We start from the raw sequence: 22,435 nt of genomic DNA on the forward strand, positions 1-22,435 counted from the left end.
AAAAAATTCAAAATTTATGGGAGCTACAAAACTCCTTACAACTGAAGACTATCCTTTAAACCATTTCTCTTATTTCCATACAAGTTTAGAAAATTGAAATGTACTTACATGAGTGATGTTGCAAGTTGTATCCATGTATATGTAATCCCTCTAAGGGACCTTCTCTCTCATTTTAAGCAAAGGTTTCTATCACGCACCTGACAAACACGGACTCACTCAATCCTATCCAGTAAAACAAAGCTGGGGTGGCGCTTCCTTCTCCCTTTCTTTCCAGTGAAGACCCACCCACATTAAATACTGGCTTGTGTATCAACCCATAAAAAGAAAAAGCAGCTTGTGCTCAAGGCTTTAAATTGTTGTGGTGACAGGCTTTGCATAACAATGAACCAGCTACAAAAATAGCATGTTAATGGATCATAGTTTCAATGTGAAATGCATATAACAAGTTCATCAAAAGGTTTCCAAAGTCCTTATTCTGAAACTTTAACTAGTTCTAAAATCAAACAGAACTATCTCTGCATGTAGCTGCATGTTCCTTCAAGATTACAATCACATGCATACCATTTATGCTATTTGCTCCATCCTACATGTCTGCTCCTTGCTCCTTTGAACATGTTTACAAGTTTCTTTTTCCTGGTAGAACAGGATTCTCATAAATTTCAGTACCACACCCAGTTATTTTCATTCACCAGACTATGAAGTGCTGAGGACACTTGTTTAGTCATACAGAAGTCACCAGAAAAAGTCACTTTGCATAGCTAAATAACTACCTCTGGTACTCATCAAACTATGCATAAAAACTGCCTGTACCTCCTTCCAAAAGGAGGTACAGGCACTTTGAAAATCATGGTTTTGGCCAAAATTTAGACCAAGACTAATTAGTGATCCCCATACACTGGTGCAAATATGAGCGCTATGAGGCAGGGATTTAGGCCTCACAAATGGGTGACTTGTACTATAAATGTCCAAAGGGCTTCATGATACAAATTCCAGTGGTAGACATGTTCAGTAACAGAAACAGCATTGAATATATTATATTGAACTAGAGGGTGGGAGAAGGGACATAGCAAGGCTAGATGGGAGAGAAAGAGCAAGGTAAGAAGATTTGGGGGAGGCTAGCAGCTGGAAGTCGGGGGGGGGGGGAGATAGTGCACACAGGGGAAAGGTCTGTGCTGATGGAAGAAGATTGGGTGGGGCCAGGAAGCAACTCTTTCCCACTCTTCTAACTCATCAGTGTCAGGTTCGAGAACAGGAAGAAAACCTGGCACACTGTTGTTTTTCAAGCATTTTTTTTTTAATTTAAAATATTTTTTTTGAAGGGGTAGGATATTTGCTTTCAGTTGAGAACGTAGCTACTTCCTCTAGGTTCTACAAATCACACATAAAAATAATTCATTTATTAATGCCAGTTCAAAGGAAACCACGAAAGCCTAGTGTCATATAATTACCTCAAGATCATCGAGTGAACGAGTAATACTGAATCTCTTCAACCGTCCAGATGATCTTCGAGCAGAAGAATGCTGAGGAAGTTGTACTAATCCAGAAGTAGGCTCAAACTTTGCACACTAAATAAAGCAGGAAATATATAACTGTATTTTGTGTTAATTCTTCATAGATCAAAATTAATTTATCTCTGCTAACTCTTTAGATAGTAATTAGTTTTTTTAAAAAAAGATTTCAAGATACTCTTTTGGGGGACCATGTGTAGATCAGCAACTAAGCAATACCAGCGCAAGTCATTTTACTGCCTTTGAACTCCAATTCTGTCACACAATTATGGTAAAGTGCTTCCTTTTTAAATTCTAATCAACAGAAATAGTTATTGAACAAACTACTATTCTGTCAACAAAATATAAACAGAATTTTAAAAAATAAATAAATGTAGCTGTGCTGGTTCATCAGAAAACAATCTAAAATCCGCAGTTGGGCAATACCTTTATTAGGACCAACAAAATTCCACAAAATTGTGCAAGTGTTTCAGTTCTCCAGAAGCCAGGTTAGATGGTACAAAATGCAAGAGATGGGGGAAGAAATAGAAAGTTTTGCAGCCATGACTTCTGCAGCTTAGATCCAGTCTCAAATGGAGATGTGTAGTTTAAATGAATTAGTCAATGGTATATGTTTCTGGTATCAGAGTGAACCTAGGAATGCATTTTGAGAAAGAAAAGGAATGGCTCACCCCCATTTTTTGTATGTCCTTTGGGAAATACTGTATTTCACTATTCAGGCCAGAAACTATCACTAGAGGAAGAAGATTTTCTACCAATTGAAGAGGAACTTTCCACTGATAGTTCCACCCCCTTAAACCATTAGAAAATACTCACAATTTGGCTTCAATTGACTTCTTTACCTAGTATGCCATGTAAATTAATCTCTGGCTTTGTTAATATGAGAAGTGTTGCTCTGCAGTTCTGCTCTGTGTTTCACCCAAGTCAAGAGGCAAAGTCAGCTTTTGTTTTCAGGAACAAAGATCAGTCATCATTCTTGGTTCAAAAATTCTTTACTAGGTGTAATCTGATACCTGCAACACCTACCACTGACTAAATCATTCAGAATACATATTTCCAATTTGAGACCAGATCTATTAAACTGCAAATCTCATGGCCACAACATTTGACCTTTTTTTAAAAAAAAAATGTTGGCAGGATCTATACTACTGCTTTATAATGGTTTATAGCGGTATTGACAACAGCTGGGGCTCATGACACATTCCATATACCATTTTCAAACCGCTTTCAAAGTGTTATATCCTGCTTGGTGTGGATCTGGCCTTTCTGTTTCTTCCCTCATCTCTTGCTTTTTGTACCATCTAGCCTGATGAAGAAGTATGGAGAACCTGAAAGCCTGCACAGTTCTGTGGAATTTGGGTTGGTCCTAATAACCCAGCTGTGGATTTTAGAATAAAAAAAAGAATCTAATGAATAGTCCCTAGCAAATAAAATAGTGCACAAAACAAAGAAGTTCTTACCCTAGTGTGATAACAGAACCCGTTTATATAGGTCTTTAGTTATATGCAGAGTATAGTATTAGGTAGGAATCACTATGACACTCAGTGGTAAGTATCACAGCCCAGGTAATATTTTCCATGACCAGATCCTTATACCCTTTGATGGACTAGAGCAAATTTGCTATAATGAAATAGAAACCCTTTGAAGTAGGCAAACTCCTCAAGAAGAAGGGGCAGGGCATGAACAGCAATCACAACCTTCAATTGTGCTTTGAACTCCCCTTAAATATCTTTCATGTCCTCACTCCCCTTTGCACTGACAAGTAAGAATGCATTAAACAAATAAATAACACCTTTTCTTGAAAGAAGGGGATTTAAAAGACTACCTTTAAAGGAGGATTTTTCTGACTAGGCCAAGGCAATTATTTGAATACTACCACTAAGGCAAAATAATACTTGAGTAATTGTATATACAATATCTAACCACATGTCTAAAACAATCACTGGACCACGATTAATCAGACATTAACTGATACCTAATTGTGATGATTTAGTTCACAACACTGGTACCAATTTTAAAGCAGAATATCAGACAAAAAGGAGCACTGCATTCACACCTCTACTGCATTCAAAAGTCTGGGGCACAAGTAGTAAAGATGGCTTCTCCTGTGCTGTCGTTCATGTCTGGAACTGCTTCCAGAATCTCTCCATGAAACTACCTCCCCTTACTTCTTCAAACCACTTCTCAAAACTCACTTTTTCCATGGAGCCTTTATAGGGTGACCATATGAATAGGAGGACAGGGCTCTTGTATCTTTAACATTTGTATAGAAAAGGGAATTTCCACAGGTGCCTTTTGTATGCATGCAGCACCTGGTGAAATCCCCTCTTCATCACAACAGTTAAAACTGCAGGAGCCCTGCCCTCTTGACCAGATAAAGAGGGCAGGGCTCCTGCAGCTTTAACTGTTGTGATGAAGAGGGGATTTCACCAGGTGCTGCATGCGTACAGATGACACCTGTTGAAATTCCTTTTTCTATACAACTGTTAAAGATGCAGGAGCCCTGTCCTCCTTTTCATAACCCGAACCCGAACCCTTTTCATCCATAAATACCTTGATACCTACATAAACACAATGCTATTAGCAGTCATGCCTGACCCAGACCAGGATGACTCTTATATATTTATTTTATTTTACTTTATTTACAATATTTATATACCGCTCCCCAGTCAAAATGTCAGAACAGCGTACAAGATCAAATAAAATAAAAAAAAACAGAATAAAAACACACTAAAACAGATTTTTAAAAAAGCAAAATGCATAGTGGCTGGTCATCAAGGGAAGGCTTCCTGGAGCAATGACATTTTAAGGAGGCGCCGAAAGGAATACACATTTTGCGCGTTCCTGACCTCCATAGGCATGGAATTCCATAGGAGGGGGGCTACCACACTGAAGGCTCTTCCCCTGTTGGACTCCCATTGGTGGATAGGTCTATGCGGAACCACCAGGAGCAGGCCCTCGGATGACCTCAGTGACTGGGTAGGTTGATAGGTAAGAAGGCGCTCTCTCAGGTATCCTGGTCCCAAGTTGTTTAGGGCTTTGTACACAAGTACAAGAACCTTAAACCTGGCCCGGTAGTGAATAGGCAGCCAGTGCAATTCCCTCAGGAGAGGAGTTACATGCTGGAAAGGGGCAGCTCCAGGCAACAGCCAAGCTGCAGCATTCTGCACTAGTTCCAGTTTCCAGAGCAGCTTTAAGGGCAGCCCCACATAGAGTGCATTGCAGTAATCTAATTTTGAAGTTACCAATGCCTGTACCACCGTGGCCAAGCTATGCCTGTCCAGGAGAGCCCATAGCTGGTAAAAGGCATTCCGAGCCGCCATGGCCACTTGAGCCTCCAGTGACAGAGACAGATCTAAGAATACCCCCAAACTACGAACCTGATCTTTCAGAGGGAGTGCAACCCCATCCAGAACAGGCAATGAGCCTGTCTCCCGGACTCAGGAACCACTCACCCACTGGGCTTTTCTGTCTTGCCAAGATTTAGTTTCAGTTTATTGACTACCTCATCCAACCCATTACTGACTCTAGGCCCCAGTCCAGGACCTGCACAGCTCACCTGATTCAGTTGTCACAGGAAGGAAGAGCTACATATCATCAGCATATTGATGGCATTTAGCTCCAAATCCTCTAATGACTGCTCCCAGCAGTTTCATATAAATGTTAAATAACATTGGGGACAGGATGGTGCCCTGCAGCACCCCATAGCTCAATTGCCAAGGGGCCGAGGAATGGTCACCCAATGTTACTCTCTGAAAACAACCCCGTAGGTAGGAGCAGAAGCACTGTAGCACAGTGCCTCCAATGCCCATCACACGGAGTAAATCCAGGAGGATAACATGGTCGATGGTATCAAAAGCCAAAGAGAGATTGAGCAGAATAAACAGGGGGCATGTCTACACGGGGCGATATCCTGGGGATCGCCCCAGGATCGTCCATATGACGCACAGGGGGTCCTGGGAGCAGGGAGTGATTATTATATTTATTACTTATTTAAAACATTTGTATCCCGCCTTATATCATTAAGACCAAGGCTAATTCATTCCCATAACCAGATCGAAACCCAGACTGGAATGAGTCTAGATAATCAGTATTCTTCAAGAGTGTCTGCAGTTGCTCCGTTACAACCCTCTCACGTACCTCCCCTAAAAAGGGGGCGTTTGCAACTGAGCGGTAGTTGTCTAGTACCATTGGGTCCAGGGTGGGTTTCTTCATGAGTGGTCGCACTACTGCCTCCTTAAGGACAACAGGGACCACCCCTTCCTGAAGGGAAGCAATTATCGCCCTCTGGACCCACCCAGGGATCGAGAGGGCAAGTGGTTGGTCACATGTAAAGAGAAAAAGAGGGACAGTTAAAAAGAGAAAAGATTTACCAGAAATTTGGTAGTTCAGCAAAAAAGAAGAGGGCATACAATGGGGTGGAGATAAGAAGGGTTAACATAGAATAGCTTTCCATAATTAATGTAGTAACGTGGCCTTCTTGAATTAACAGAAATGTAAAAGTATCCCTCAGTATGATTTGAGTTGTGCACTGTGCTTCAAGGTCAGGATTATTTATTTATTTTCTATACCTCCCCATAGCTGAAGTTCTTTGGGTGGTTTACAACAAGTAAATATAGTTTATGATCCCTAAAATCCTCTCTCTCTCTCAAATATAGTTTGATAAGTGCCTACCCATATATATATATGGTCATAGAGTGTTGGATGTATCAGTTTGTGCAGGGCAATGACAAAGCTTAACTGGTAAGGCTGGAGTCCTGTGTAAACTGAAAATGCATCCTTGAATGTAGCTCAGAATCCTCTACAAACCACAGGGTTTCCTCAATGGTCAAATCAATGAGGACAACCACTGTACTGATTCTGCTGGAGAAGTAGTAATTAAATGCCAAATTTCAACCAATGCCCCCTTTCTCTCTTGTCATAAATTGTCACAGTTCCACTAGCTCCTCTTCACTTTTATGAACGATCCGTGTGAAGAAACATCACAAAACATCCTATAATTGAACTGAGACCTGATAGGAATCTCTCTTTTGACTTCTCTTTTGACTTTTAGCGAGGGATGCTAAAAGCAATAAAAAGGCTTTCTTCAGATACATGAGTAGTAAAACACAGAGGAAAGAAATGGTGGTTCAACTGCTTAATGAGGATGGCAAATTGATAACAGATGACAAAGAAAAGGCTGAAATGCTCAATTCCTACTTTGCCTCAGTCTTCTCCCAAAAGTGGGTCTATGTCCCCCTTGGAAAAAGTGAAGGGGGGGGGCAGGATTGCAGTTTGAGATTGATAAACAAATGGTCAAAGAACACCTAATTTCCTTGAATGAGTTCAAATCTCCAGGGCCCGATGAACTACATCCTAGAGTAATGAAGGAGCTACCGGAAGAACTCTCAGAACCTTTGTCTATTATCTTTGCAAAATCATGGAAGACGGTGAGGTGCCGGACGACTGGAGGAGGGCTAACGTTGTCCCTATCTTCAAAAAGGGCAAAAAGGAGGAACCTGGGAACTACAGACCAGTCAGTCTGACATCCATCCCTGGGAAAATTCTGGAGCAGATTATAAAGAAGTCAATCTGTAAACACCTTGAAATCAATGTAGTGATTACTAGAAGCCAACATGGATTTTGTCAGGAACAAATCATGTCAGACTAATTTGATCTCATTTTTTGATCAGATAACCTCCCTTGTGGACTGTGGGAATGCTGCGGACGTCATATATCTTGACTTCAGCAAAGCTTTTGACAAAGTACCCCATGATATTCTGATTAACAAACTAGCTAAAAGTCAGCTAGATGGAACAACTATTAGGTGGATCCACAGCTGGCTACAGAATCGGACTCAAAGAGTACTTATCAATGGAACCTTCTCAAACTGGGGAGAGGCAACGAGTGGGGTGCCGCAGGGCTCAGTCCTGGGCCCAGTGCTCTTCAACATTTTTATTAATGATTTGGATGAGGAGGTGCAGGGAACGCTTATCAAATTTGCAGATGACACAAAATTGGGTGGGATAGCTAATACCCTGGAAGACAGAAACAAACTTCAAAGTGATCTTGATAAGCTGGAGTGCTGGGCTGAAAACAACAGAATGAAATTTAATAGGGATAAATGCCAAGTTCTACATTTAAGAAATAGAAACCAAAGGCACAGTTACAAGATGGGGGATACTTGGCTCAGCAATACTACAAAAGAGAAAGATATTGGAATTGTTTTAAACCACAAGCTGAATATGAGCCAACAGTGCGATATGGCTGCAAGAAAGGCAAATGCTATTTTGGGCTGCATTAATAGAAGTATAGCTTCCAAATTGCGTGAGGTACTGGATCCTCTCTATTCGGCCCTGGTTAGGCCTCATCTAGAGTATTGCATCCAGTTCTGGGCTCCACAACTCAAGAAGGACGCAGACAAGCTGGAGCGTGTTCAGGGGAGGGCAACCAGGATGATCAGGGGTCTGGAAACAAAGCTCTATGAAGAGAGACTGAAAGAACTGGGCATGTTTAGCTTGGAGAAGAGAAGATTGAGGGGAGACATGATAGCACTCTTCAAATACTTAAAAGGTTGTCACACAGAGGAGGGCTAGGATCTCTTCTCGATCCTCCCAGAGTGCAGGACACGGAATAACGGGCTCAAGTTAAAGGAAGCCAGATCCCAGCTGGACATCAGGAAAAGCTTCCTGACTGTTAGAGCAGTACGACAATGGAATCAGTTACCTAGGGAGGTTGTGGTCTCTCCCACACTAGAGGCATTCAAGAGGCAGCTGGACAACCATCTGTCAGGGATGCTTTAGGGTGGATTCCTGCATTGAGCAGGGGGTTAGACTTGATAGCCTTGTAGGCCCCTTCCAACTCTGCTATTCTATGATTCTCATTTCAGAAGACCCACTCAGAAAATATCTCAAATAAAACAGGATTCTGACTGCATATTTATTAAGTCTATTTACCAATTTCTCCCTCCTTTACATGAGGGGCTAGACACTTAGGGAAGTCGTGAGGGAAAACGTCGCCTCCTTTCTTTTGCCTGTTTTAATCTTTGGTGAGAAAGCAGGATTGACATGAGGGATTTGGGGCAGGTTTGGTGGCTCTTGATGTTGTTACCATATTGATGGGTCTGTCCCTGTGATGATTTGGTCTATTTATTCTTAGCCACTTATTTATTGAAATGTTTGTGTTGTAAGAATTGATGTTGATGAATTTTGTATTATGTTTATTAATTTAATTTTTAATTCCCCCCTGAATACTGAACTGAAATTGAATTTGTATTCCTTATTCTAGCATTTTTAATGTTAGAACATTTTTATTGGTTGGCTTGTTTTTGGTGTTATTGTATTTGTTTTGGTATGCCACTTTGGGCATCCTTTTTGAAAGAAAAGTGGGGTACAAACACCCAATGAAATTAAACAAAAAATAGTTGCAATAATTTTATCACACGGATCCATACATTTCAGTTTTGATTATGAACAACTCATTTTTGCTGGAATAACTCAAAGAAACTTGTGATGCAAGTGTAATGTTAGCATAGTTACATAATATTATAACAATTTGTTCTCTATATAATTATAGTGTCTCCAATCTTCCAAAACTCTGCTCACTTCCATTTGGAGATTGTCCTTTTAAAAATGAAGCTCTTTATAAAGCAAAATTAGTAGCAGCTGGAATTTTGTTTACTGCCATACAATTTAGTGTAACCTTTTAAAATTGTAGGATATTGTTCTATTTTTAAATGACAGAATCTGGAATAACTGTTCTAATATTGGGTTGCTCTGAATTCATCTCTAGGGAACATGTGGTGGCTGTTGAAAATAGAAGCCCTATTTTCATTCCTCCCCTTCACTCCTCCATAACGTGCACTGCAATTTATCCATGCCCCAACTAATTATACTGTCTATTTCACCACCTCCGCTCCACAAACCTGACTGCATAACGGATTATATCCAGATTTAGGCAGGTGTAACCGGGCTAGTAGAAGCAGACTCCTCCACCCCCTTCTCCGCATTGCAATTCCTCCAGCCCCCGAAGATGGTTGGGGACCCTCCTGATAGGTTGTGGTGCAGCAGGGATCCCCAAAATTCAGATGGAGGCACCTTCAATGAGTGAAGCTTCACTTATGTAAGTTGCCTCCGCCTGATTTCTGGGGATCCCTTGCCTTCCTCCTCAGTCCCCACAACAACCTACCATTTCAGCAGGGTCCATTGACACAGACCCATTTTCAAGGGTCTAAAAGAATTGCTGTGGAGGAGAGGAGTCAGGAAGTCCACTTCTGTCAGGCCAGTTACACCTGCCTAAATCTGCGTTGTCATGGACAGATCATTTTCTGGTCAGGGTTAGTATCATGGCTACCATCCGATCCTGCAGGGGTAGCGGACCTATTAAAATGGTCCACCCGCGAAGGCTGATGGATCCTCTTGAATTCCAAAAAGCCTTATTTATTTATTTATTTATTTATCATACTTATACCCCGCTCCTCAGCCAAAAAAGGCTCTCGGAGCGGCTTACACTTAGCAAAAAAGACAGTCCCTGCCCTCAGGCTTACAATCTAATAAAGACATGACACACAAGGAAAAGGAGTCAAGGAGGGAGGGAGGGAGGAGAGAGAAAGAAAGAAAGAAAGAAAGAGAGAGAGAGAGAGAGAGAGAGTGAGTCCAGCAGGAGCAGGCCCTGCTCCTGTCCCCTTGGTCCTTCTTCTTCCCCACAGGGCCAAGATGGCAGTTTGCCCTGTGGGGGGGGGGGGGAAGAGTCCAGCAGGAGCAGGCCCCGATGTTACTTCTGCCTGCTCCTGTCCCCTCGGTCCTTCTTCTTCCCCACAGGGCCAAGATGGCAGTTTGCCCTGTGGGGGGGGGGGGAAGAGTCCAGCAGGAGCAGGCCCCGATGTTACTTCTGCCTGCTCCTGTCCCCTCGGTCCTTCTTCTTCCCCACAGGGCCAAGATGGCAGTTTGCCCGGGGGGGGGGAAGAGTCCAGCAGGAGCAGGCCCCGATGTTACTTCTGCCTGCTCCTGTCCCCTCGGTCCTTCTTCTTCCCCACAGGGCCAAGATGGCAGTTTGCCCGGGGGGGGGGGGGGAAGAGTCCAGCAGGAGCAGGCCCCGATGTTACTTCTGCCTGCTCCTGTCCCCTCGGTCCTTCTTCTTCCCCACAGGGCCAAGATGGCAGTTTGCCCTGTGGGGGGGGGGAAGAGTCCAGCAGGAGCAGGCCCCGATGTTACTTCTGCCTGCTCCTGTCCCCTCGGTCCTTCTTCTTCCCCACAGGGCCAAGATGGCAGTTTGCCCTGTGGGGGGGGGGGGGGGAAGAGTCCAGCAGGACCAGGCCCCGATGTTACTTCTGCCTGCTCCTGTCCCCTCGGTCTTTCTTCTTCCCCACAGGGCCAAGATGGCAGTTTGCCCTGTGGGGGGGGGGGGAAGAGTCCAGCAGGAGCAGGCCCCGATGTTACCTCTGCCTGCTCCTGTCCCCTCGGTCCTCACTCCTTAGAGGGTGCTATGGCTAGTATTGTCAACAATCCTGTTGAAGCCCTGGTCAATAGATGGAATCAAGACCTAACTAGAGCTATCAACACGATTGCCCCAAACGTCCTCTCTGACCTGCTTCCAATCGGACACCTTGGTACACAGAAGATCTCAGGGAGTTGAAGCTGGAAGGTTGACGACTGGAGCGCCAATGGTGGAAAACTCGACTCATATCCAACAAGACACGACATAGAGAACATCTTCATTCCTATCGGGTGGCAATATGTGCAGCGAAGAAAGCTTTCTTCTCTGCACACATTGGGTCTGTGAACCCAGTTTTAGAGCCTTCGGTAGTTCACTGTGATGTTTTTAACGATAATTTCACAGATAAAATCTCTAGGATAAGAGCCAATTTAGATGTCGTCATTATAACAGAAGCTGAAAATGAAGTGTCCAGCAACTCTGTGAGTAGGATTACACTGGATCAGTTTCAGTTGGTGAGTACTGAGGATGTGGACAAGCTTCTTGGACGAGTAAGGAAGACAACTTGTCCTCTCGATCCCTGTCCTTCTTGGCTGGTCGCCCAGGAAGGAGATGCAGTTAAACTACAACTACAACATATTGTTAATGCATCTCTCAGGGAGGGGAGTTTTCCACCATGTTTAAAAGAAGCAGTGGTGCAGCTGCTTCTAAAAAGGTCCAGGGGGCCCTCCCTGGACCTTAATAATAAATCTTCCATTTTTGGGCAAGGTGATTGAGAGAGCAGTTGCCTTCCAACTCCAAGCAGTTTTGGATGATACAGATTTTCTAGACCCATTTCAAACTGGCTTTAGGGCAAGATAGGAGTTGAGACAGCTATGGTCACCTTAGTGGATGATCTCCACATGAGTATTGACAGGGGGAGTGTGTCCCTGCTGGTACTTTTGGACCTTTCAGCAGCTTTCAATACCATCGACCATGGTATCCTTCTGGAACACCTGAGGGGTTTGGGAATTAGGTGCACTGTGCTCCAGTGGTTCCGGTCCTACCTCTCAGGTAGATTCCAGATGGTGATGCTTGGAGATAGTTGTTCTTCAAAAAAGGAGCTGTTGTATGGCGTACCACAAGGCGCCATCCTATCCCCAATGCTGTTTAACATCTACATGAAACTGCTGGGAGAGATCATCCGGAGGCATGAGGCGGGGTGCTATCAGTATGCTGATGACACCCAAATATATTTCTCTATGCATTCAATAACAGCGTCAGCTAAGGATAGTGTGTCTCCTCTGAATGAATGCTTGAAGGCGGTAATGGGCTGGATGAGGAAAAACAAACTGAAGCTGAATCCAGACAAAGAAGAAAAAGGAAGAACAGACCAAAGATTGTTGGGAAGGAACAATTCTTCTCTCCACCACCCATTTGAAATGAGAAGGAAAAGAATAAAAGCTAGTAAAATTCCTCTTTTAGGAAAGAAATTTCATTCTTTTAGGTTAAGAACTCTTAGGCTTGTGTTAAGAGGCTCTTTCAAGCACCTATGGGTGCCGGAGGGAGGAGGTTTTTTCCTTCCACTCCAATGGCATCCTCTTCTTCCCTGCAGCCATTGGTGCCTTTAAGGGTCTCTTAACGCCAGGAAAACCTTTAAGACCTGCTTCGGTGGGGAGGACTAACACAATTTTCCAAGGCTGGGAGATTGCACATTTCCCCCTGCACTTGACAGCAGAGCAGGGGGACCATGGGACAAAAATCCAGCGGGCATCTTCCACAGGGTCCGAGAGGGCTGAGTGCGGGGCATCCCTCAAGCTCTCAGGCTTCTGCAAATTTTCAACCCATCCATAGCTACTTCCTGCTCAAACATTCCAACCTGATAGCTACAATTTGCCTCAATTCTTTCTTCCTCCCTGTCCTTCTCTACTTTCTTCCTTAGTTTAAAAAAACCAAAAAAACTTTTGTAATTGCAGTGGTGACCAGGCCTGCACCTGCAATGCCTGATTTCAGATACCCCCAGAATGTCGGGGGACTTCTTTCTGTAACCTACGAAAGGGGCCACAGGGTCCTCCGGAAGTCAGTCAATCTGCCCAGGTAAGACCCTTTCTGGCCCCATCCAGTCATAGGCCAAAGTAGAGCCTGTCCTCCTTAGTGCAGGCCGGCCTAGTACAAGCAAAGTGAGCTTGATGCGGTGTCATATCCTGACCCGACCCAGAGACTGGGAACAATCCAAGGAAGACTCAAATGGGGTAAGTCCTAAGGGGCCCATATCCCAGGCAACTGCCCCAAATCACCCCTGTTGCTGATCAATGGCCAAGTACTTTACCTGGAGTTATGCTGATGGATCAAGCACATTGTCATTAGGGAGAGATTCCACCTGGATAGCCACTCACCCTGCAGCAAGTCAGCATCTAAGAAAGTCCTCTGGCCTTCCCTCAACCAGGTGCAAGCACTTGGGAGAGATAAAAGGGACCAGGGGAGGGATTTATCATTTTCTCCTCCCTCTCCCCACCCCCAGTCATGCTTTGAGGTTGTTCCTCTGCCAGATTGCCGCCACCATACTTGTTTCCACCTTTTTCAGTGCGGCCATAATTTTGGACAGACCACGTGGGACAAACAAGCTGTTCCCCCTTCCACATATTTTGCAAGGGGCAGCAAACACAGATCCCTCACTCGAGGGGATCTTTCTCCTTTATCCAAAAAGAGAACAAAAAAGGCCCATCCCGCCCCCAGAGCATCAGATTCAGAAGCATTTTCTCATTCGTATTGAGAGAGAACAGGGAGACTTTTCAACAGAGAAAGTTCCTACTCAAAGCCCAGCCTCAGAAAGGCTTTTTCAGACTGAGGATTTCCCATTCTTATTAAATAAGGATGCTAAGGCCCTGGACCTGAATTCTGAGGGGTAGGGTAGAGGAAAAGAAGCAGGAATCTGTTGTTCCAGAGGTGGTGACAGGAGTTTTTCTGTACCACACTCCATCCTAATCTGTTATTCCCTTCCACAGTATTTTTATAAATACAGAATGGGATAAACCTGAGTGGGATAAACCTGTCCCATTTTGCTGTCCTTTTGACCTAGGCCAAGAGGGATCATAGAGAAAGAATAGCATATATTGGACGTAAAAGGTGCAGTTAAGATCTGACTCAAAAGGACTAAAGAATTTCATGTCTTTGATTCTATTTTCATTTCATTCAGCCTTCCGACATGGGCAAGAAGGTCTGAAGGTCAATGCTGGTCTGCATTTTCACCTGTTATAACACTTCTGGTTCTGCTGCCTTCAGGATCAATGCCTCCCTCGTTGACATATGCAGGGCTGCCACATGGACATCTGTGTCTTCCTTTGTGAGACATTGCAAGTTGAACACATTCGCTTTTGCCAAGGTATCTTTCAGCAGGAGAGTGCTTCAAAAGACGGTTATAGTTCAATAATCAGAGTTGGCAGTGACTTACCCTCTCAGTTTGTGCACCACTATTAGATGTCCCATATAAAGATATCTTCCTTCACTTCAGGAAAAATGAAACTTGGTACTTACCATGACACATTCATTTTCTGCAGTGGATGGGGGATATGCTGCCCGCCTGACAGTAATCTGTCAGTAATTCTTCTTAAGGTACCGTTCAATGTTTTGACTAATAAATTTACTGGAAATTTGAGGCTGTGGCATCTTCCGACTGAAGTTGTTAATTTGCATGTCCTTGCCTATCAGAGCAAGTGGCAGGAGCAACCTATTTCCTGCAGTGGATAGCATCGATCCACTGCAGAAAATGATCATATCATGATAAGTACCAATATTCTTCTCTCACGCATCCACACAAATTCCTGAGTTGTTTAACCCAGCTCCACATTTGCATGGCCAGTGCTATACTCAGCACTTCCTCCCTCAGGGGGTAGGCTCTGGTGAAGGGATGGGAGGGCAGTTTGCTCAGGACTCCCCCAAACCAGGAGCAGGCCCTGCCTTAAAGTACTTATTTTCCACAGCTGTGCTTATTTAGGGTGTCTAGGACGTAAGAACATAAGAAGTGCCCTGCTGGATCAGACCAAGGGTCCATCTACTCCAGCACTCTGTTCACACAGTGGCCAACCTGCTGTCAACCACGGACCAATGAAGGACCCCTTCCACCCATTTTCCCAGCAACTGGTGCACACAGGCTTACTGTCTCAAATACTGGAGATAGCACACAACTATCAGGGCTAGTAGCCATGGATAGCTTTCGCCTCCAGGAATTTATCCAACCCCCTTTTAAAGCCATCCAAATTAGTGGCCATCACTACATCTTGTGGTAGTAAGTTCCATAATTTGACTATGCACTGTGTGAGGAAGTACTTCTTTTTATTTGTCCTGGATCTCCCACGTCTACAAGATGCTGGTAGTGGGAGCAGTTGCTGAGAGATAGTCTTGGGTAAGGGACTAAATTGTTTGTGGGCTAATGAAGTAAAAACTCAGTCCTCATGCTACGACTAGGACCTCCACTTGAATTTGGCCATGCTTTGCCATGGGATCATATTCACTCTTAAGAAGTAGATTAGCAATTTTGTCAGGTTTCCTGGTCCCTCAGGCAAGCACACATTCTGGCAAACTGATATGGGACACCCAAATCAACGAGACTTCTTTATTGCAGGAAATCTCAAAGCAAAAGCTTAATGGTTACATGTTTCAGAAATCATATAGCTGATTATAGCAATAGGCTCTAAGAAATTCTAGAACCATAAAAACCTAATCACTACAGCCGTGACTGAGATCCTCATCAATATGGTTTCCCCGTTGCCATCTCCACAGTTCCGAATACAAGGCCATACGCGGGTTCCAAACCCGGAGAAGGAATGGGGATGTTTCCTGGCATGATCACTCAAGCAATCAAAGGGGCAAACCCACATCCATAGAGAGTTAGTCCAACTTTGAATCTTTCATTGGTAACTACATGGTCAAGGCCAATCTAGTCCAAGGGAGGGGTAAATTCACAGATGCAAGGAGTCCAGAGCCACCGCTTTTGCACTGGCATCTCCATGCTGCATGAGTCCAGGCAGAGGAAAGTCTGAAAGTCATATATCAAATCCAGTCTGCAGGTACACTGAGCTGACAAAGACATACAAGAGTTTAAATCTATGAAAAGTCTCACAGTACTTTTCATAACAAGTCCTTAGCAATTCAAAGTTCCAAGTAGGAGAGTCCACGTACAGAGTGCCTCCAGAGCCGCAGATGATGATGGATCCAAACAGAGAGGGCTTTGGGCAATGCAGGCGAGATGTTCTTAGCAAAGGCTCCTTGCCTTTATATCAGCTTAAAAGGGGAAGCATGATGGTAAGAGGTCTCCTCTAGATTCCCTGATAGACAAGGGCTTTGGGCCTTTCAGCAAAGCCCCTGTCCAAATAGAGCATCCCTGCTCAACCCTCCAAGACGACCCTTCAATTTAAGTGACCCTACTTGCAAATCCCTCCCCAACTCTGTCAGATTCTCACAGAGCGCTTCCTGCTAAAGCCAGGGTAAGCAAGTAGCTGTGGGGAGTAGGACAACACACACATCTTATTTAGTGACATTAGGTTCCTCCTAAGAATTCTGTGCTGTTCATACATCACATTCCAATCCTCCATCTTGAAAATGCAGCAGAATATTATTAGCCAACATTCCTATTATCTGTAACTATTTTTTTTCATTATACTAATAACAATTAGTCAGAGAGAAGAAATCAGCAGACCCTTTCTTACATCCCCTCCAATCCCTGATAGCACTGTATTTCAATTAACTGAATGAAATGACTTCAACTGCAAAATATCTTCTAACAAACATATTATATAAACATTCTTACCTTTTTATCTTCTTTGGCCTTTCTGATGCTGTGTTGACAGTCAAATGTGTTTTGCTTATGAAACCCTTTTTTGGGCAATTCATTCTTTTCAGATGGCTGACCAAAGCTGCCATTAACTCTGTATCTGTCAGCAGGAATCTTATTCATTGGAGGAGGAAGAGTTCCACAGTTAACACTCGACCAGCCATCTGTAGAATCTGTATATGACTCTTGGTCACTTACACCTCCATGTTGCCAACCGTTTAACACATGAACAGGCAACCATCTTTGATGGGAAACGTCCATAGAATTTTTCTTGCATGTTGTAATTGAGCTTTTGGAAGAAACTAATGGAACTTCAATGCGAGCTGAAGGTGCTAGGAACTTACTTACTTCTTGTTCATGACCAAAATTCCAGTGGGAAAGAGCCTGTCCTCTATCTACTGGATTGTCCTGTATATTACTAAGAACTTGTTTATTTGAGTTAGCTCCTAGATCAACTACCAAAACTCTATTGTTTTTCTCTTCTTGGTTAAAATTTCCAATACCACTATCACTATTACTGCTCATACTGTTATTCTGTTGAATATCTGCATCTCCATCAAGAAATGCCCTGGCTCGCACTCCCTCAATGAATTCCCCCATGTCCCTGTACAAAACTGAGACAAACTGAAGAACAGATAGACATGACATTGGAAATTCTAGACAGCCATTAGTGTCTGGATCTGCTGTACATTCCAATCCAAAACGTCGTGCAATGCCTTGGTGAATTTTATGATGAAACAGCTCTGGATCTACCATAAATACATGACAAGATGTCCTCAAAACCGTTTCATCTTCCTGAGCTAAACTTGCATCATCAATGGCCTGCATGGTAACTAGCCCAAAAAATCTTCGGTCATCAGGGCATACAGCACTAAATGCTAGTTTCTCTGCAGGATACTCTGCAATCACACCAGTTTTATTACTGCAGAGTTGAACAGAGTCGTGCATAATCTTCATCACCACCAATGAATGAATTTTTTGTTCTGCCCGAAGACGTCGCATGCATCCACGAATGGCCTGTAAACTGTCATATTCCAGATTTGAATTTGACGAAGGAAGCTCAATTGATCCTAGGTAGCCTACAACCATAGCTACATTTAAAATACTTGCATCAAATCCAAAATATTCCTGGTTTTCCAATCCCATTCTAAAAATTGAATCATCATTCAAGGCTTTTGGCAGTTCCTCATTACAGAGTATATTATTGTTTACATGTTCAGTTCCTGTTTCTAATTTAACAGCAGCTGTTTCATAAACCGGCATTTGCTTTCTTACTGAGGTCTGTGTATTACTTGTACAAATATTAGAATTTTCAAAGATCATGTTGAAAATTCCACCAGATTGCATTTCCTCAACAACTTTCTCAGCTCTGTTTATACCCAATCCTTTTGAGTCAGGCTTTGGCTTTAGCCACCCCTTCCCATCATAAAACCCAACTTCTTCATCACTTGAACAAGAGTCTGCATGGCCAACCCCTTCAGCAATGATCATGTGTAAAATTCCAGTGCACTTGCCTATTAACTTTACCACGTCTTCATGGGATGCTTTTTTTACATTAATTTCATTTATTCCAAATATTTTATCTCCTGCTTTAAGTCCCACAAAATCAGCAGGGCTGCCTTTTAAAACACAACTCAGAACACAGGGAGCTTGACCAGAAAGAGTAAAGCCATATCCTGCTCTCCCTCTAGCAACTTCAACGCTTCTTATGCTGGAACCATGCGTCCGACGTTTCGCTTTCTCTCCTGGTCTGTACATGCTGGTATTTGCTGGAACAGAAAGTCTATGCAATCCAGTGTTAATGTTTCATGGGATATCAGAAAGGAATTTTCATTTCATTATCCTGTGCGAGACCCTAAAGAAAAAAACGACATACTGTTTAAATACATTTGCTGCTGTTGATCTTAATATCCAGATACCTGATAGTAAGTTTTGGCCCATGTACAAGCTTCCTTTAAGCCAAAGGAGAACCCAATGCAAACTCTACAGTTGTACTTCTCCAAGCACCTGGCATCTGCCAAGTGCACTTTCATCAGGAAGCCCATATTGTCTTCCACATACAGTGTAATTGCAACAAGTATCTAAAAGACTAGATCCTATTTGAAATGTGCTTTTATAAAGATAGAGAAAACTGGTTAAATATGAAATTATCCATCCGAAACATTGCATTACTTCAAATTATGGATAGTCCTAATTTAAAAAGATACACTGACCCAGTTCCAGGTATCTTTTAAAATTAAATATAATAACAATCCATGGATGGTCATTATGTCCGTATCGGGTCAATATATGAGTACAGTGCTACTTCTTAAGATCACTGCTTAAGGGAGCAGAATTACAGCTGACTTAAATTTCACACTGTATCAATGCTTCCTTATTCATCTATTTGTTGACCCCTTTATTATGATTATTTATCCATTCCTCCAATCCTTGAATGCAAGGAAAATTCTAGCCCTTTGTCCTCCACTTTATTTTGCAATGTTGACTTCAGCTTTTCATACTAAAGTAAGTCCTATTGGACTTAGTGGCATTTAAGCACAAGCAAGTCTGTAGCAGATTCTGAGTATAGCTATGTAAGGTACTTATCTTCTCCCTGTGTGAAGGACTTCCTTATAGAGATGCTGCTGGAACTAGCCACACTTAGGACCAGATAGGAGTTTTGGGAGGTTGTAATGCTTGCCTCCAAATTCTTCTTTATCCCAGATTAAAATCAAAGTTAGAGAAGAACTTATTTTTACATTTATATGCCACCCCATAGCCGAAGTTCTCTGGGCGGTTTACAGAGAGCTCCTCGCTTACTCACGTGAGGATCTTCCTGGGCTGTGTAGGGCTACTTTGCATGATGAGATAATTGGCAATAACAAATCTCCCACAATCTCAAGCTTCTAAAGGCATCCCAGCAATCTGCAGCTCAAAACAGTATTGTTGGAGAGCGCCCTGAGGTCAGGGCCAGCCCAAGACTTTTTGCTGCCTGAGGCAAAGAAGAAGATGGTGCCCCCTTCCATTTCATGTACGAAAGCCAACAGATGAATTTTACTTTAATACTGGGAATGAGATAGCTTCCTCCACTGCATCGGAAGGCATCAGACTAGCTTAGGCAGTGCAAAACAAGCTACATGGCCCACAGCTCTCCCTTCCGACACTTTCCTGATGCCACCCAACATTTGCTGCCTGAAGTGTCTGCCTCACTCTGTCTGAGGTACTGAAGCTTCTTTGCAGGCTGAAATCAGGGATGCTATCAAGCAGCAGCACTGATCACAGGCTACAAATAACAGTTCTACCTCCATGACCTTTCCTGGGTCACAAAGGCTGTCATTTGCCACCAGCGATCATGGAAGTTTGCACAATTCATGGGTGCAAATAACACCTTTTACATGGCAATGCAAAAGTTTGTCTTTTACAGATATTTAAAGGGCAAGATATTTGGGGAGCTAGGTAGAGACAGAAGGTTCAGATTAACTTTCAAATCACCTGAATTATTTCCTGAGTTTGGGAGGAATGTCTTGGTTTATTTCCAACCCAAAACACACAGGCATAGCTGGGATAATAAATTGGCCACAACTTCATTGACTCACTTCAATAGGCTTGGTTTATTTATTTATTTAAAACATTTGTATCCTGCCCTGTATCACAAGGATCTCAGGGCAGCATACAGATAAAATCATATAAACAATATAAAACAATAAATATACACAGCTAATCAAGTGAAAACCAGTATAGAATTTAAATACAGTAAAACAAAAAAAAACAATTAAAACAATTAAAATTATGGGCCGGCTTGGAGTATTTAGCCATCAAAGACTAAGTTAAGACATTAAAAAGCCATGTCTTAACTTGGCACCAAAATGAAGCCAGCGTTGGCGCCAGTCCAGCCTCCAAGCAGAGGGCATTTCACAGCCAGAGTGCCACAACAGAGAAAGCCCTCTCCCATATCCCACCATAGTGTATGTCTCGTGTGGGTGGGACATGGAGGAGGGCTCCTCCAACAGATCTCAAGTCTTGGGCAGGGAGATATAAGGAGAGGCGCTCCCTCAAGTATCAAGATCCCAAGCCATTTAGGGCTTTAAATGTCATTACCAAAACCTTGAATTCTGACCGGAAGCATATAGGCAGTCAGTGAAATTCCTTTATGGTGTTATGTAGTCTCTGTAAGATGTGCCTGCCAGCAGTCTAGCTGCTGTATTTTGCACTAGCTGCAACTTACAAGTCATCTTCAAGGGCAGCCCCACATAGAGTGCATTGCAAAACTCTAATCTGGAAGTTACCAGTGCATGCACCACTGTGGCTAGGTTATCCCTATCCAGGAAAGGCTGTAGTCGGCAGATCAGCCGAATCTGGCCCCAAGTACTCTGGGCCACGGAGTCCACCTGGGCCTCCAGTGACAAGGATGGATATAGAAGTACTCCCAAGCTACACACCTGCTCCTTCAGAGGGAGTGCAACCCCATCCAGAACTCTGGAACCACCAATCCACAGAGCTTCCATCTTATCAGGATTCAGCTTCAGTTTATTAGCCCTCAACCAGCCCTTTCAGTTTATTAGCCCTCATCCAGGCACTGGTCTCGCATCTTCACTGCCCCGATGACAAGGAGAAGTAGGCCCGTTGCTGTTTTCTTTATACATGTTGCCCTTGGGTAAGCTTATTCAATCTCATGGCCTCCAATATCATCTGTATGCCGATGATACACAATTATATCTTTCATCTCCAGAACTTTCTCCTGATGTTCACGATCGTATCTCGGCATGTCTCTCAGATATCTCAGCCTGGCTGCTTCATCGTCGTCTGAAACTTAACATGGCAAAGACTGAATTGCTTGTTTTTCCGCCTAAACCTTCTCATCTTTCATTCTCTCTCACTGTCAACGATGTTACGCTTACTCCGGTCAAGGAAGCTCGTAGTCTTGGCTTCATATTTGACTCATCGCTCTCCTTTATTCCTCATATTGAGGCAGTAGCTAAATCCTGTCGTTTTTTCCTGTATAATATTGCCAGGATTCGATCATTTCTGTCTATCTCTTCCGCCAAGACGCTTGTTCATGCACTGGTTATTTCTCGGTTGGACTACTGCAACCTTCTTCTCTCTGGCCTTCCTTCTTCTCACATCAGTCCGTTGGTTTCTGTCCACCACTCTGCCGCTAAGATCATCTTCCTGGCTCGCCGCTCTGACAATGTTACTCCACTTCTGAAATCTCACTGGCTTCCAATTCACTTCAGAATCCAATATAAACTTCTCCTGTCGACCTTCAAAGCTTTTCACGGTCTAGCTCCTTCCTATCTCTCCTCTCTCATCTCACACTATTGCCCCGCTCGTCCTCTTCGCTCCTCTGATGCCATGTTTCTCGTCTGCCCAAGGGTCTCTACTTCCCTTGCTCGGCTTCGTCCATTTTCCTCTGCTGCCCCTTATGCCTGGAACGCTCTTCCAGAACATCTGAGATCCACAAGTTCAATCGCAGCTTTTAAAGCTCAGCTAAAAACTTTTCTTTTTCTTAAAGCTTTTAAAACTTGATGTTGTTTGGATTTTACACTGTTAGTTTTACCCTACCCAGTGCCTGTTTACCCTACCCAGTGCCTGTTTACATTCTCTTCCCCTCCTTATTGCTTTACTATGATTTTATTAGATTGTAAGCCTATGCGGCAGGGTCTTGCGATTTACTGTTTTACTCTGTACAGCACCATGTACATTGATGGTGCTATATAAATAAATAATA

General features: G+C 43.3%; 1 protein-coding gene across 2 annotated transcripts in view; it reads right to left on the bottom strand.

The window, feature by feature from the left end:
• The window catches only part of RGS12 (regulator of G protein signaling 12), a 164,201-nt gene extending 145,622 nt beyond the window's left edge, over positions 1-18,579 (bottom strand). For both annotated transcript variants that reach the window (XM_063135889.1, XM_063135890.1), the window contains exons 1-2: positions 16,705-18,579; positions 1,449-1,565 (exon numbers count right to left, since the gene is read on the bottom strand). In XM_063135889.1, the coding sequence (XP_062991959.1) occupies positions 1,449-1,565; positions 16,705-18,486 (1,899 nt within the window). In that variant the 5' untranslated portion in view covers positions 18,487-18,579. The remainder of the gene's footprint in view (positions 1-1,448; positions 1,566-16,704) is intronic.
• Positions 18,580-22,435: the final 3,856 nt, after the last annotated feature.

This window comes from Elgaria multicarinata, chromosome 10 (genome assembly GCF_023053635.1).
Source record: "Elgaria multicarinata webbii isolate HBS135686 ecotype San Diego chromosome 10, rElgMul1.1.pri, whole genome shotgun sequence".
NCBI classification, from domain to species: domain Eukaryota; kingdom Metazoa; phylum Chordata; class Lepidosauria; order Squamata; family Anguidae; genus Elgaria; species Elgaria multicarinata.